The sequence below is a fragment of the Gymnoscopelus braueri genome (genome assembly GCF_963280865.1).
Source record: "Gymnoscopelus braueri genome assembly, chromosome: 20".
Taxonomy (NCBI): domain Eukaryota; kingdom Metazoa; phylum Chordata; class Actinopteri; order Myctophiformes; family Myctophidae; genus Gymnoscopelus; species Gymnoscopelus braueri.
The window spans coordinates 22,895,033-22,908,056 of NC_137622.1; the positions used below are offsets into that span (position 1 = coordinate 22,895,033).

The 13,024-nt window shown below is 45.8% G+C and overlaps 1 protein-coding gene across 3 annotated transcripts in view; it reads left to right on the plus strand.

The window, feature by feature from the left end:
• The window catches only part of LOC308076027 (serine/threonine-protein phosphatase 2A 55 kDa regulatory subunit B gamma isoform), a 31,020-nt gene that overhangs the window by 701 nt on the left and 17,295 nt on the right, over window positions 1-13,024 (plus strand). The window contains exons 2-3 of one of the 3 annotated variants that reach the window (XM_080416098.1): window positions 1-262; window positions 6,477-6,634. The exon at window positions 1-262 is cut by the window's left edge and continues 86 nt beyond it. In XM_080416098.1, coding sequence (XP_080272224.1) covers window positions 6,553-6,634 — 82 coding nt within the window. In that variant the 5' untranslated portion in view covers window positions 1-262; window positions 6,477-6,552. Of the gene's footprint in view, window positions 263-5,336; window positions 5,414-6,476; window positions 6,635-13,024 lie in introns of those variants that run through there. The other 2 variants (XM_080416099.1, XM_080416100.1) reach the window with 2 other exon arrangements.

Here is a 13,024-nt window from a genome sequence, read left to right on the forward strand (position 1 = left end):
CTTCTCAGTCACAGAGCGGCTAGGATGTCTGGCTCTGTGCCCCTGTGCTGAGGAGGCATCGGGCGGGCAGCAGCATGGGCACTGAGCTGGCCAGGACCCCCAACACCACCGTCACCCCTACCACCGATCTGCCGCCATCACCGCCAGGCTGCCCCTCCGGGACGGGCGCTCCCCCCAGCCCCGCTGATGGGCGAAGACACTGACGCCAGCTCGACGCTCAACCACCGCGGCTTCCTCCCCGACCACAACTATGTGACTGAAGGTAAGAGGAGCGAGGCCGGAGTGTACAAATATGTAGTGTGTGTTTGTATGTGCATCGCCTCTTCATCTGATGTCCGTTTGTGGCTGTGTGCATGTGTGTGCTTAAATCTAGTTATATTACCACCGTCTTAGTGTGTTCTTGCCTATAGGCATGTAATGTGCGTGTGTGTTGTATACAGTCAGACAAAACGATCCCTTTGCCCCGGGTGGACCTTATACCTTAAGCTCAGTGAAGACCAGGGTTCAGAGTGCCAGACAGGAATATGGGATCTAGGGAGAGAGAGTCCTCTCTGTCTGTCTGTCTGTGTGTCTGTCTGTCTGCCTTTCTCTCTCTCTCTCTCCCCCCCCCTCTGCTAGATGTGTTTTCCTCTCCTCCCTTGCACTCCTTCCATCCTAGTTTCATGCAATCTCACTTTCCCCCCCTTCTCTGTGTTCTGTGGTTGTGTAACGATTTACCTTGTGCAACACCGTTTTCCTGTTACACAGCAGGAAATAATTGATCTACTGTATGTGTATGGAGAGAGAGAGAAAGAGAGAGAGTGAGAGTGAGAGTGTGAGTGGCTTTTCCCCATGATCAGCAGAGGAACCATAAATATCTTTTCAAGAAGGCAAGGCAGGCTTATTTGTATAGCACATTTACATACGCAGACACACATGCGAGTATGTTTGCATGAACACACACACACACACACACACACACACACACACACACACACACACACACACACACACACACACACACACACACACACACACATGCCTTGATGTCAGACTGAAATTGACCGTAGTTTATAAAGCAAGCTAGTGGCACACTCATTATCTCTGAATTCCACTGGTTAGTCTCATAAGCCAGATGGATTATAACCACAGACAATCACCCTTTCCCCTTCATCTGCTAATCTCACCTACACCTTACCCCACCTGTTTGCCTGTCTGTTTGTCTGTCTCACTTGACTGCCCGTCTGTCTGCTTACATTCAGCTCATGGCACTCTGTACCTCAGAGACCAAACCAGAGGATTATCATTAAGGGGGATGTGAATGTGCTGTGAACTCATTTGTGATCTCATTTCACTACAGAAGGCGGAGTAATGTTTCCTGTGTCTGTGCTGTAATGTGATTTCTCTTATGCAGACGCACAGAGTTGTACAATGCAATTCAATACCGAAGCTTGTGATCTTTCTCCACGTGGATGTGTGACAACGTGTGTGTGTGTGTGTGTGTGTGTCTGTCTGTCTGTCTGTCTGTCTGTCTGTCTGTGTGTGTGTGCGCGTATGTGCGTGCTCGCTCAATGGTGTATCATGGTGTACGTTTTGTCTGTGTTCATGTTTGTCTATTTCTATTTCTGTACATTGTACCTAGTAAAATCCGGAGTCTTAATTGAATGAACACTGTTTAGGTCTATTTCTGCACTCTCATAGTCAGTTCTTTTATGTACAGTATATATCCATACATGTGGATTCTCTGTATCATATCATAGGTGTGTTTGGTCATGTGTTCTCCTTCAGAACAAAATTTGTTGTTGTGGCACGAAATCCATTATTAACTTATCAACATCCATCCACTGTTGCCGTAGCAACAGCCCATGATGATAAACATGGTGTTTCATGGTAGTCCTGCATGATTGGCAGGTTGGCTCCACCCACCAATAATAGCCATATTAATTATTGCTCACATCTCGCGACAGACACAGCCCACTATTCCGGTTGAATAACTGATGAGCACGGTCTAAGGAAGGCACGCTGACACACACACAAACACGCACAGGGAGACAGACACGCACGCACGCATGCACACACGCGCGCACGCACGCACGCACGCACGCACGCACGCACGCACGCACGCACGCACGCACGCACGCACGCACGCACGCACGCACGCACGCACGCACGCACGCACGCACGCACGCACGCACGCACGCACGCACGCACGCACGCACGCACGCACGCACGCACGCACGCACGCACGCACGCACACACACACACACACACACACACACACACACACACACACACACACACACACACACACACACACACACACACACACACACACACACACACACACACACACACATCCACTCTCTCGCTCTCTTTTTTATTGGTCTCATGGACACATACTGGAGGCCATAGTGAAAAGGGATGGTTGTTTTTAAGTACAGAAACAAAATTACCAGAGATTCTGAACAAGCCCAGAGGCACTCCCATGAGAGCACGCCTAATGAAGAGCACGCCGTCAGTCACACATATACAATGTGTTTCATCATTTGCCTCTCCATCTCCTTCCTCTCCCCCTACCTATTCTCTATGTTCACCCCATCCCCCACCCCCCTCCATCCCTCTCTCTGACCATCCCTCCATCCCTCCATCTCTCCCTCCCCCAGCCATTTTCTAATGCATCTTCTCCAACCATTGCCTGGTGCTGAAGTGGTGCGTCTGCCAAACAATTATCTAACAGCGCTGTAAAGCCTGCTCAAACTGTGTGTGTGTGTGTGTGTGTGTGTGTGTGTGTGTGTGTGTGTGTGTGTGTGTGTGTGTGTGTGTGTGTGTGTGTGTGTGTGTGTGTGTGTGTGTGTGTGTGTGTGTGTGTGTGTGTGTGTGTGTGTGTGTGTGTGTGTGTGTGTGTGTGTGTGTGTGTGTGTGCGTGCGTGCGTGCGTGTGCGTGATGGAGAGTGTGTCCTGTTATCTTCAGGTACATCTTAGGGTTAACTTCCGTGTGTGTGAGCAGAGTATGTTTTGTTTTAGCACAGGCCTTTATGGTGTATGTATTTGTATATGTGTGGGACGGTGTTCGTGTATACACAACAGTGTGTTTTTTAGGGCCTCCCGTGTTTTTTCCCCCGTGCCCATACGTTCCAATGAGAGGAGGGATGTTTAACCTCCCTCAACCTGCACTCCTTCCCTCCATCTCTCTTTTCTCCCAGTCCTCTCTCCTCTCATGGCCTTTGGCCTCGTAGAAAATGTTCCTTTCTTCTACAATCTCACCTTCGGTTGGTGTGACAGTGGGTTGTATAGCAGCCTTTATAGACACACCAGTGATAATAAGACATTTTAATGTAAAGTGCATTGCTAGCTAGCTAGATAACTTTAGCCTGTTATTTACCCACCTAGTCAGGGCTGACTGTTTATATGTTGCTTAGCAACATTCCCTGTGATGGAGTCCTGAACAAACTGTATTTGTTGGCGGAGCCAAATAAACAAAAGTAGACAAAACTAGAAAAAGTGCTCCTCAGAGCACAGGTCTCCGCCAGGTCAGGTAGGCTATTGTGGCCTCCTGGTGGCGCTATAATAGGCCAATGTGAAAAGGGTGCCATTTCTTCTTAGGCCTTGCACGACAATCGGACACTGCATTCATGATTTGAGGCATTTTGTTAAAAACATTTGTTTCGCTAAATTAGACCTGCTGGTGGCGCTATAACAGGCCAATGTTAAAAGGGTGGCATTTGTTCCTCAACATAGTGTGAATGTGCGTGCAAAGTTTGACCGCAATCAGACGGTGCGTTCATGATTTGCGGAATTTTGTTCAAAACAAGCCAATAATGCAAACTTTAGATGTCAATCTTAGCCAATCAGTGTGGAATATGAAAATTCAAACACATCCGTCGTGATCACATCATGACTATAGAGATAATGTGTACCGATTTGCGTGAAATTTGGATAAAATTGGAAGGAGTACCGTAGTATAAAATAATGTGTTTTACATAAGTCGGCCTCCTGGTGGCGCTATAAAAGGTAGATGTGAAAAATGCAGGGCAAAGGTTTTTCCTTGCCCTCTAGGGAGTGTGCATACAAAGTTTTACACAGATCGGTGCAGTTATAGGTAAAAACACGAATCGGCCTGTTATAGCGCCACCATGAGGCTGATTTAAAAAAAATCAAATGGTAGTTCTTCCTCGGCCTAATGGGAATGTGCTTGCAAAATTTCACGGAAATTGCATGCTGTGTTCATGATTTGAGGCATTTTGTTCAAAACGGAGCACTCCTGCAAACTTTGGAAGATATTTATAGCCAATCAGGATGGAATATGAGAAATATGAAAGACCCGTTTCGTTTAATGACTATAGAGATACTGTGTACCGATTTGCGTGATCTTTGGACAAAATCTGTAGGAGTACTGTCAAAAAATATGTTTTGCACAAATCGGCCTCCTGGTGGTGCTATAAAAGGCCCATGAGAAGAATTTGGAGCAGAGGTTCTGAATTGGCATCCAGGGAGTGTGTGTGCACAGTTTCGCTGCGATCAAGACAACGGTGCCGGAGATTAGCTGGTCACAGACGGACGGACACACGGACGGACGGACAGGGGGAAAAACATACTCTCTCGCCATGCCTTTCGGCCTGGCGGAGACAATGATAAACTGTTATTACTTGAATGTGATATTGCTTGATTATATCAGTTTTTTTTTTTTACCTTAATTTACCCAGGGGGTGTTCGCTGAGAACAAATTATCTTTTTCAGGAACGCCCTGCTTCACACTCACATTAACCCTGAGGCAAGACCTGAGGCTGATTCTACAAATCTAAACCAGTAGTTCTGAAACTTTTTGGTGCCATGGACCCCCAAATTGATATATATATGGCCGTGGACCCCCATCTAAAATGACACAGATGCTTTCCCGGTTTTAATGGGTTTGAACCTTGGAGCTGCCCAGTACAACCCCAGTCTCATGAACCGCTTTTCCTTAGCGCTGTGTACCTGGACAGCAAAAAGCTTAGCTTTAAACCTCCCAAAAGCGGAACTATGAAGCTAGTGCACTAGCGTCCAGCCAATCACAGCCCCCCTCTCCCCCCATTTCTCCGCCCACCTCTCCAGGGACAGAAAATGTTTCTCTGGTCTGTCAGTGACGGATCGCACCGCATTAAAACCTGGAAATACTGCAACACAAATTATCTTTTTACTTGTTAATTTGTGTATATAACATTTAGATTCCCCAGCGTATTCTCTTAGTTACACCAACATTGTTCTTGTGAAGCAGTTGGTTTAAGCTTACTTATTAAGTCTTATGAAAATCGCTAGTGACATTTCTCCCTGCCTGTCTGTCTGTGTGCTGGGCTCCATTGAGCTGCGGCGGTCACTCTGAACGACACTCCAGCCTCATCTGTGCCCAGACAGCAGTGTACTCGGAGTGAGGAAAAAGTACAGACTGCTCGTTTAGGTAATTTGGCAGATTATTTATAAACAATCTATTAATTATTGCAGATAAATTGGTAGTGTGGTCAAACTTCAATTCCTTTCCGATCTACAGCTGTTATTTTACATTTCAAAATGCGCTCCTGTCCTTACAGTCTGTTTGCTCACCACAACGTAAGCAGACACACACACTGATACAGGAGTAACAGCTGTCACTTATAACCTCGGACACGCCCAATTAGTGCTTTTAACGCCATGCTTAGCTTCATGCTTTTGCACCACGCTTTTATATCTGAAATATATACTGTTGGCCACTGAGCAGCTCCACTGGAGCAGTTGGGCGTTCAGTGCCTTGCTCAAGGGAACTTTTTGTGGCCCTTTAGCGGTGTTGGGGAGGGGCAAGAGGTGGCCATTCACTTCCCCACACAGATTTTTTTCTGCTGATTCGAACCAGGAATCTTTTGGTTACAAACTCGCTGCTCTAACCTTTAGGCCACCGCTGCCCCCCCCCCCCCCCTCCCCCCCGGTATGATGTTCTGAAGGAGGTATACTGTACAGTAGTACACTGTGCATTTGCTGTCTCACAAGTGAAAATTCTGTTGTTGATTACAAGGGATAAAGTGATATGGCCTATATTCACTTCCTGGTTCTCTGTCTCTCTCTTTGCATCCTTTAGTGCAGCACCTGCAGGTTTACCTAAATGTGCATTAAGTCCAGACTCCAGACATGCGTAACATACAGTAACATAACATAACATGACATAACATAACATAACATAACATAACATAACATAACATGGCCTTTGGTTGAGTGTCTGTGCTATTCGTTGTGCTTCACTGTCTCTCGTCACCATATATACACACAACTGTCCCCAATACTGGGTTTGTGATTGTAGACGTATTATGAACAGTATGTACAGTAGACATGCTATTTGACACATTACCAGTTCTCTATGGTATATTCCAGTGGCCGATATGGTGACACAGTAACTCAGTCCCTCAACCCCACCTGCCCCCTCCTCCTCCCCATCCTCCTATCCTCCCTCCCTTCCTCACCTCCCAACTCCCCCCCCATTGCTCCTCTTGCAGGGCTGCTCCTGGCTATAGCCTGAAGAGCTCCGCCCCATCCTGCCCACCCCTCTCCACCCCGGACTCCTCCCCCAGGATGTTGAACCCCATCCAGGTGCTGTGCTCCGACATCACTACCCTTTCTCTGGAGCCCGAGCCGTTTGCCTCTTACACTGAAGGTGTGTGCTCTCTCCTCTTCTATCCCCGAATCCCACTATGCTGCCACACACAGATGTATGCTGCACTCCCATTGTGATGTGTGTGTGTGTGTGTGTGTGTGTATGTGTGTATACGTAACCGTATACTGTATATATACCGTGTGTGTGTGTGTGTGTGTGTATATATATATAGTATGTACATGTGTGTGTTTTGGAGGGAGTAGAGTATAAGTGTGCAAGTCTTTGGGTATTTGTGTGTATCTGTGATCTGTGGGTTTGTCTCGTCATCTGTAAATATCCCCTTGTTTTTCGTTTTTTTTCTTCTCTCTCAGCCTCTGTGTCGTACTTTGATCAAGCGTGCGTGCGTGCGTGCGTGCGTGTGTGAGCGCGCACACACACTCACATGTAATCAGTTTCTTTAAATAGTTTGACCAGACAAAGCATCGTCTGTACTTCACAGAAGAGATGCCCTACTTCTCCCTTTGTCTGAGTCTAAGGAACACTCAACATACACGCACGCACGCACGCACGCACGCACGCACGCACGCACGCACGCACGCACGCACGCACGCACGCACGCACGCACACACACACACACACACACACACACACACACACACACACACACACACACACACACACACACACACACACACACACACACACACACACACACACACACACACACACACACACACACACACGTAATTGCATACCAACCCTCACAAAAGCAGGCACACTCACATCAATTGCCCAAATATATGAGCACATACTGCTAGACACACAGTGCGGAAAATGGGGAAGAAGTCACTGAGAAGAAAAAGAGAGAGAGAGAGCAGGAGAGAGATAATCCATTAAAAATGTTCTGAAGATGGGATTACATATCAATGCTTCTGACTATTTGACACGTAATCTTAGCTTTCAACATAACCCCGGATAGACAGGGCGAGAAAGAACTAAGCTCTTAATCTCTTTAGGGTATGTTTATCACAAATCTGTGGGAAGCCCAAATTGATATTATGAAAACATTTCTCACTCACTGTGAATTGAATTCAAAATATCCTTTACTGTACATTAGTGTGCCCCTGGCTTGCACATACATACAGAAAGGTAATTCAGTGTGGCGGCCTTTGCTGTCAGGACCAAGGGGCCAGCTTCCGAGTTGTAAATTGAGGCTATACAGGAAGAGACAGTTCATATGAATGGCCTGTAGTCTCGCTGTTTCACACCTGCTGGTGTCAGAAGTAATTAAGCTCCATTCAAGCGGATGGGTTTTTGCCGAACTTGATTTTATTACCTTAACACATTAAGTGCCAAAACCGGAGATCTACGGTTTTGCAAATACATGCGTTGAGTGCCATAACCGTAGATCTACGGGAGGAGACTTTTTTTTCTTTTTTTTTCTCCACATGGGGCGCTCTAACGCAACTTTGGAATGATCCGCGGACCCTGTAAAATGGAATGGACGGATGTGAATCCTGTCCAAAAAACCTACCTCCCGTCCACTCCCATTATAGGATCATGAGAAAAAGCTCCAAATCTCCATATCTTTTTACCGTGGTGAAAACAAGCCATTTTTGGATCGCGTTAGAAATGTTATTGTTCCAGTACTTAGACGGGACATACGACCATCGCGCACGCAGCCTTTGTTTACATCCGGGTCCTCGTGGAGCCGTCTACAGATCTAAACAGATCAGCGTAAACGGTAAGAACGCTGGAATTAGATGTACCCTGTTTAAAAAAACCTCTGGCACTAAATGTGTTGATAAACATTGTCATAAATACTATATTCTTCTAGTCACTAGTTTCTTTCAATCACCATGATGTGCGTTTTGGTAAATTATGGTCCCAATTTATTTTAAAATTGATATTAAAGTAGGGTATGCTGTAGGAGGGGCGTGGCTACCTTGTGATGATTTGATTGACAAGCTTCACAACCAATAGCATTCATTCCCCCACCCCCACTCTGGTCCCAACCAATAGCATTCTTTTCCGAGTTCATAGGATATAGAAAGGTGGCGGCTTTGAAATCGTTGAAAAATAGGCTTCGTTTACGGTCTGTAGAGTCTACGGGCGTAACGTTGTCCATACTTTTTACTGTCTATGGTCAGGACCACCTGACGACATGCGGTTCTTAGTGCTTGTTCAACATTCTGATGCTAGCTAAGTGGAAACTGATTGGTGACTGGACATTTGAGCCATTTATGTTTGCTTGAGGCTGGTTGGTTTGCTGGTTGCTGGTTGGTTTGGGGGTGTGCGCACCCCGTCAAGTACTTGTACCCAGGTTGGGGACCACTGCTGTATATGACAGAATGTTTGTATATGCTTTATGTTTTTAACACATTACCCGCCTTGATATTAAACATAGTTTTTTATCTCCTTGCCAGCGTAATGAACCTTAAATAGACGATCCAAAGCTGTGTTAGAGCACCCCTTGTGGAATCATCATTAGTAGGGTTTGTTTTTTTCAATCGAGATTTCAAATTATTGGATTTGGATTTTTAGTAACACGAGAGCAATGGCTTCCATTATAGCATGCTACATTTCCAGGAATAGAAAGCCTGCCGTTTCTATTGGCTTGGACTCCCATCGATGATGTCACATGTAGGCGGGTTTCTGAACTATCCACACAGCCCTCTGAGACACAGACTGAGTAGACAAAAATGGTACCATTTAATCAGCATTAGTCAGGACCAATTATATGAAGATATTGAAAATGGGAGAAGTCAATTATAATGAAAATGGTTGGAAGTCGTCTGTTAAGTGGTTAATCAATTCACTGATATAGAATTTATTTTTATATATAAAAAAACAACTCTTCTCGATATCTTATCGATAGAATAATCGCTAAGGGGGACACGGTGGCGCAGTCGGTAGCGCTGTCGCCTCACAGCTAGAAGGTCCTGGGTTCAATTCCAGCAGGGGACGCTGTGGGTGCTGGGGCGTGTTCTCTCCTCCGCGTCATCAGTGCCCATACCCTAGGTGGGGTTGGCGAAAGGGCCTTTCTGTGTGGAGTTTGCATGTTCTCCCAGTGTGTCCTAGGGTAGGTACCCTCACAAAAACATGCAGTAATCCTGGTCACTATACTGCCTCCCCCTGGCCGGGGCGCCTGATGGAGGGGAAAGGAACTGGTTGGAATAACGTGTTCCTTCCACGCGCTACGTCCAACCAGGGAAACTCTCCCCTGTCAGGTGATAAGAAGCTCAGTTGGCTCTCATCCATTGAAGGAGGCATGAGCTCGGCCCTGGCCTCCCTAGGTTGGCAGAGGGAAGGTAGTGCCCAGGATTACATAGATAATTGGCACTGGGTGTAAAAAATAGGGGTTACAAAATCGTGGGATAAATATTTAGAAAAAATAAATATATATAAAAAATAAAAATAAAAAAATCGCTAAGAAAATAATCTGTACGTCCCTACACGCATGTTAGCTGGCTTGTGTAACTGTGTAACTGTTCATAATCATTAGGCTCACACTAGCTCTTCCCCATTATAGTGTATGTTTGGTGGAATGTAGAGGTTCCCTGTTGGGCTAGACGTCCCTAATCCCTCCTCTCCACACGCACACACGGACACAAAACACCCATTTCTAGATATATCCTATCCTTAACTGCAGGACAGGGATCAATTTAAAATCTTCCTCCAGCACTATCCCCCCCTCCACTCTCTCTCTCTCTCTCTCCTCCTTCCTGTTATTTCTTTAGAGGGTAATTGAGTACACACACCTGTGCACACGTACATGGGAAATGGAGGTGCTTATGCTACAGTGTACACACACACACACACACACACACACACACACACACACACACACACACACACACACACACACACACACACACACACACACACACACACACACACACACACACACACACACACACTCCCCTCCTGCTGAGCGCTGCTTTGTCCACGCTGTTAGGAGTGTGTGTTTTTGGCCGGGCATTAGGGTACTGTGTTTACTCAGACTGGAAATAACTATAATTGGGACAGCAGGGTGCCTACCCTCTCACTACATGTCTTATAGTACCCCATTAACCAAAAAAAAAGAGACCCCCACACCCCCTCCTTCTTCACCTAGCCCACATCTCTCCACCACTTTATCTTTAAGCACAAAACACCGACCCCCTCCACCGCCTCTCTCTCTCTCTCCCTGTCTCCTCTGTGACTGTCTGCCTGCTTTCTGTTTTAATCAGGCCCTCAGCGGTGTGTTAGGATTCTATATCTTGCCCAATTTCCTGGCCACAGATGAGGCCTGCTCTCTTAATGTTGCTCAGCAGAGACTCGCTGTTGTATAAAATAGTCTTTGATCCAAGGAAGTGACACTGTCCTTGTCACTGTGTGTGTGTGTGTGTGTGTGTGTGTGTGTGTGTGTGTGTGTGTGTGTGTGTGTGTGTGTGTGTGTGTGTGTGTGTGTGTGTGTGTGTGTGTGTGTGTGTGTGTGTGTGTGTGTGTGTGTGTGTGTGTGTGTGTGTGTGTGTGTGTGTGTGTGTGTGCGCGCGCACATATACGCGCACAGCCACACACTCATGCAGAGACAAAGTGAACCTACAAAGACAGAAAAGAGAGAGTGGTATGGAAAAAAAGAAAGCACAGGGAGAAGCGAGTGAAATGTGAGAGATGTATGGCAGGAGGAAGGGAGACAGACGCACAGACAATTACACACTGTAACATGAACTGGATGTTCATGTACTGTACTCTCTCTTCAACACGTACATGTACACACTGAAATGTATCCACAAACAAGATGAGGGAGAATACACGGCAGTGGCTCAGGAGGTAGAGTGGCCGCTTGGGAATAGTTCGATCCTGTGTCCTTGAGCAAGATTCTGAAACCCTAACTGCTCCTGATGAGCGGGTTGGTGCCTTGCATGGTTTCCTCCGCCATCGGTGTGTGAATGTGTGTAGGAATGGGTGAAAGTAATGCACATTGTAAAGTGCTTTGGATAAAGGCGCTATATAAATGCACCATTTACCATTTACACAACAAACAGCATGCATGCATGCACATGAATACAGTGTGTTCCCTGCCTCTACAGTGGCAGGGAAGATGAGTCAGATGAGGCTGCTGATACTAATGGGCTGGCTGTCTGTGGTAAAGACAGAGGGCTACCTTGCTGTCGCATGCAGTACTCACACTTAAGTGCTTTGCATTCATCAATTAAATGATGCGGTTTCAAATATTATTGAGTTCCTGCATATCTTAAGGACACCAAACAGCCTGGGTACCTACAGAATTACTACAGAGATTGAGCAGAATCTTGCTAAATGTTTGGCCTTTTTCTTTGAAACACCAGGCCATTATTGGAGACCACAGACCTCTAATAGTGATGGGAGAATGGGACGACGGAGAGAGTGTCCCTACTCTTCAGTCAGGGACTCTATCGTCATAGATTAGATCTAACCAGTTATTGCAACAAATTGAATACAGTTATACTTGGCGTTGATGGCTCCGCTCTTAATTAAGACGTTCACAAAATTTCAAAACCATGCCCCCATTGCTGTGAGTTCTCTCATCACTTAACAACAAGGCCGGCGTGCAGACAGCCATGCCTTGAGGCATGTGAGGCACTCCCGAGCGAGCCGATGGCCTTGCGCATCGATGATCACGCCATCTGAGTTAGCAAGCCATGGTAGATGCAATAGTTTATCAAACTGCACGTTAGCAGGCTATTTGGCTAGCTATGTAATGTAAACAGACTGAGAGCATGGCTGTGACAGACAGACAGATATTTAACAAAATCAACCATGATACTGACTAGTGACCATGGTACTGACATGATAGTAACCATGATACTGACCATGATACTGACATGATACTAACCATGATACTGACCATGATACTGACATGATATTAACCATGATACTGTCATGATACTGACATGGTACTGACCATGATACTGACGTGATATTAACCATGATACTGACATGATACTGACCATGATAATGACGTGATACTAACATGATACTGACATGATGCTGACCATGATACTGACATGATACTGACCATGATACTGACCATGATACTGACATGATGCTGACATGATACTGACCATGATACTGACGTGATATTAACCATGATACTGACATGATACTGACGTGATATTAACCATGATACTGACATGATACTGACCATGATACTGACATGATACTAACATGATACTGACATGATGCTGACCATGATACTGACCATGATACTGACATGGTACTAACATGATACTGACTATGATATTGACATGATACTTACATGATACTGACTTGATACTGACTTTATACTGACTATGATACTGACCCTGATACTGGCAATAATACTGACCATGATACTGACATGATACTGACAAAAATAATGACCATGATACTAACATGATACTGATATGATACTGACCCTGATACTGACCATGTGACCATGATACT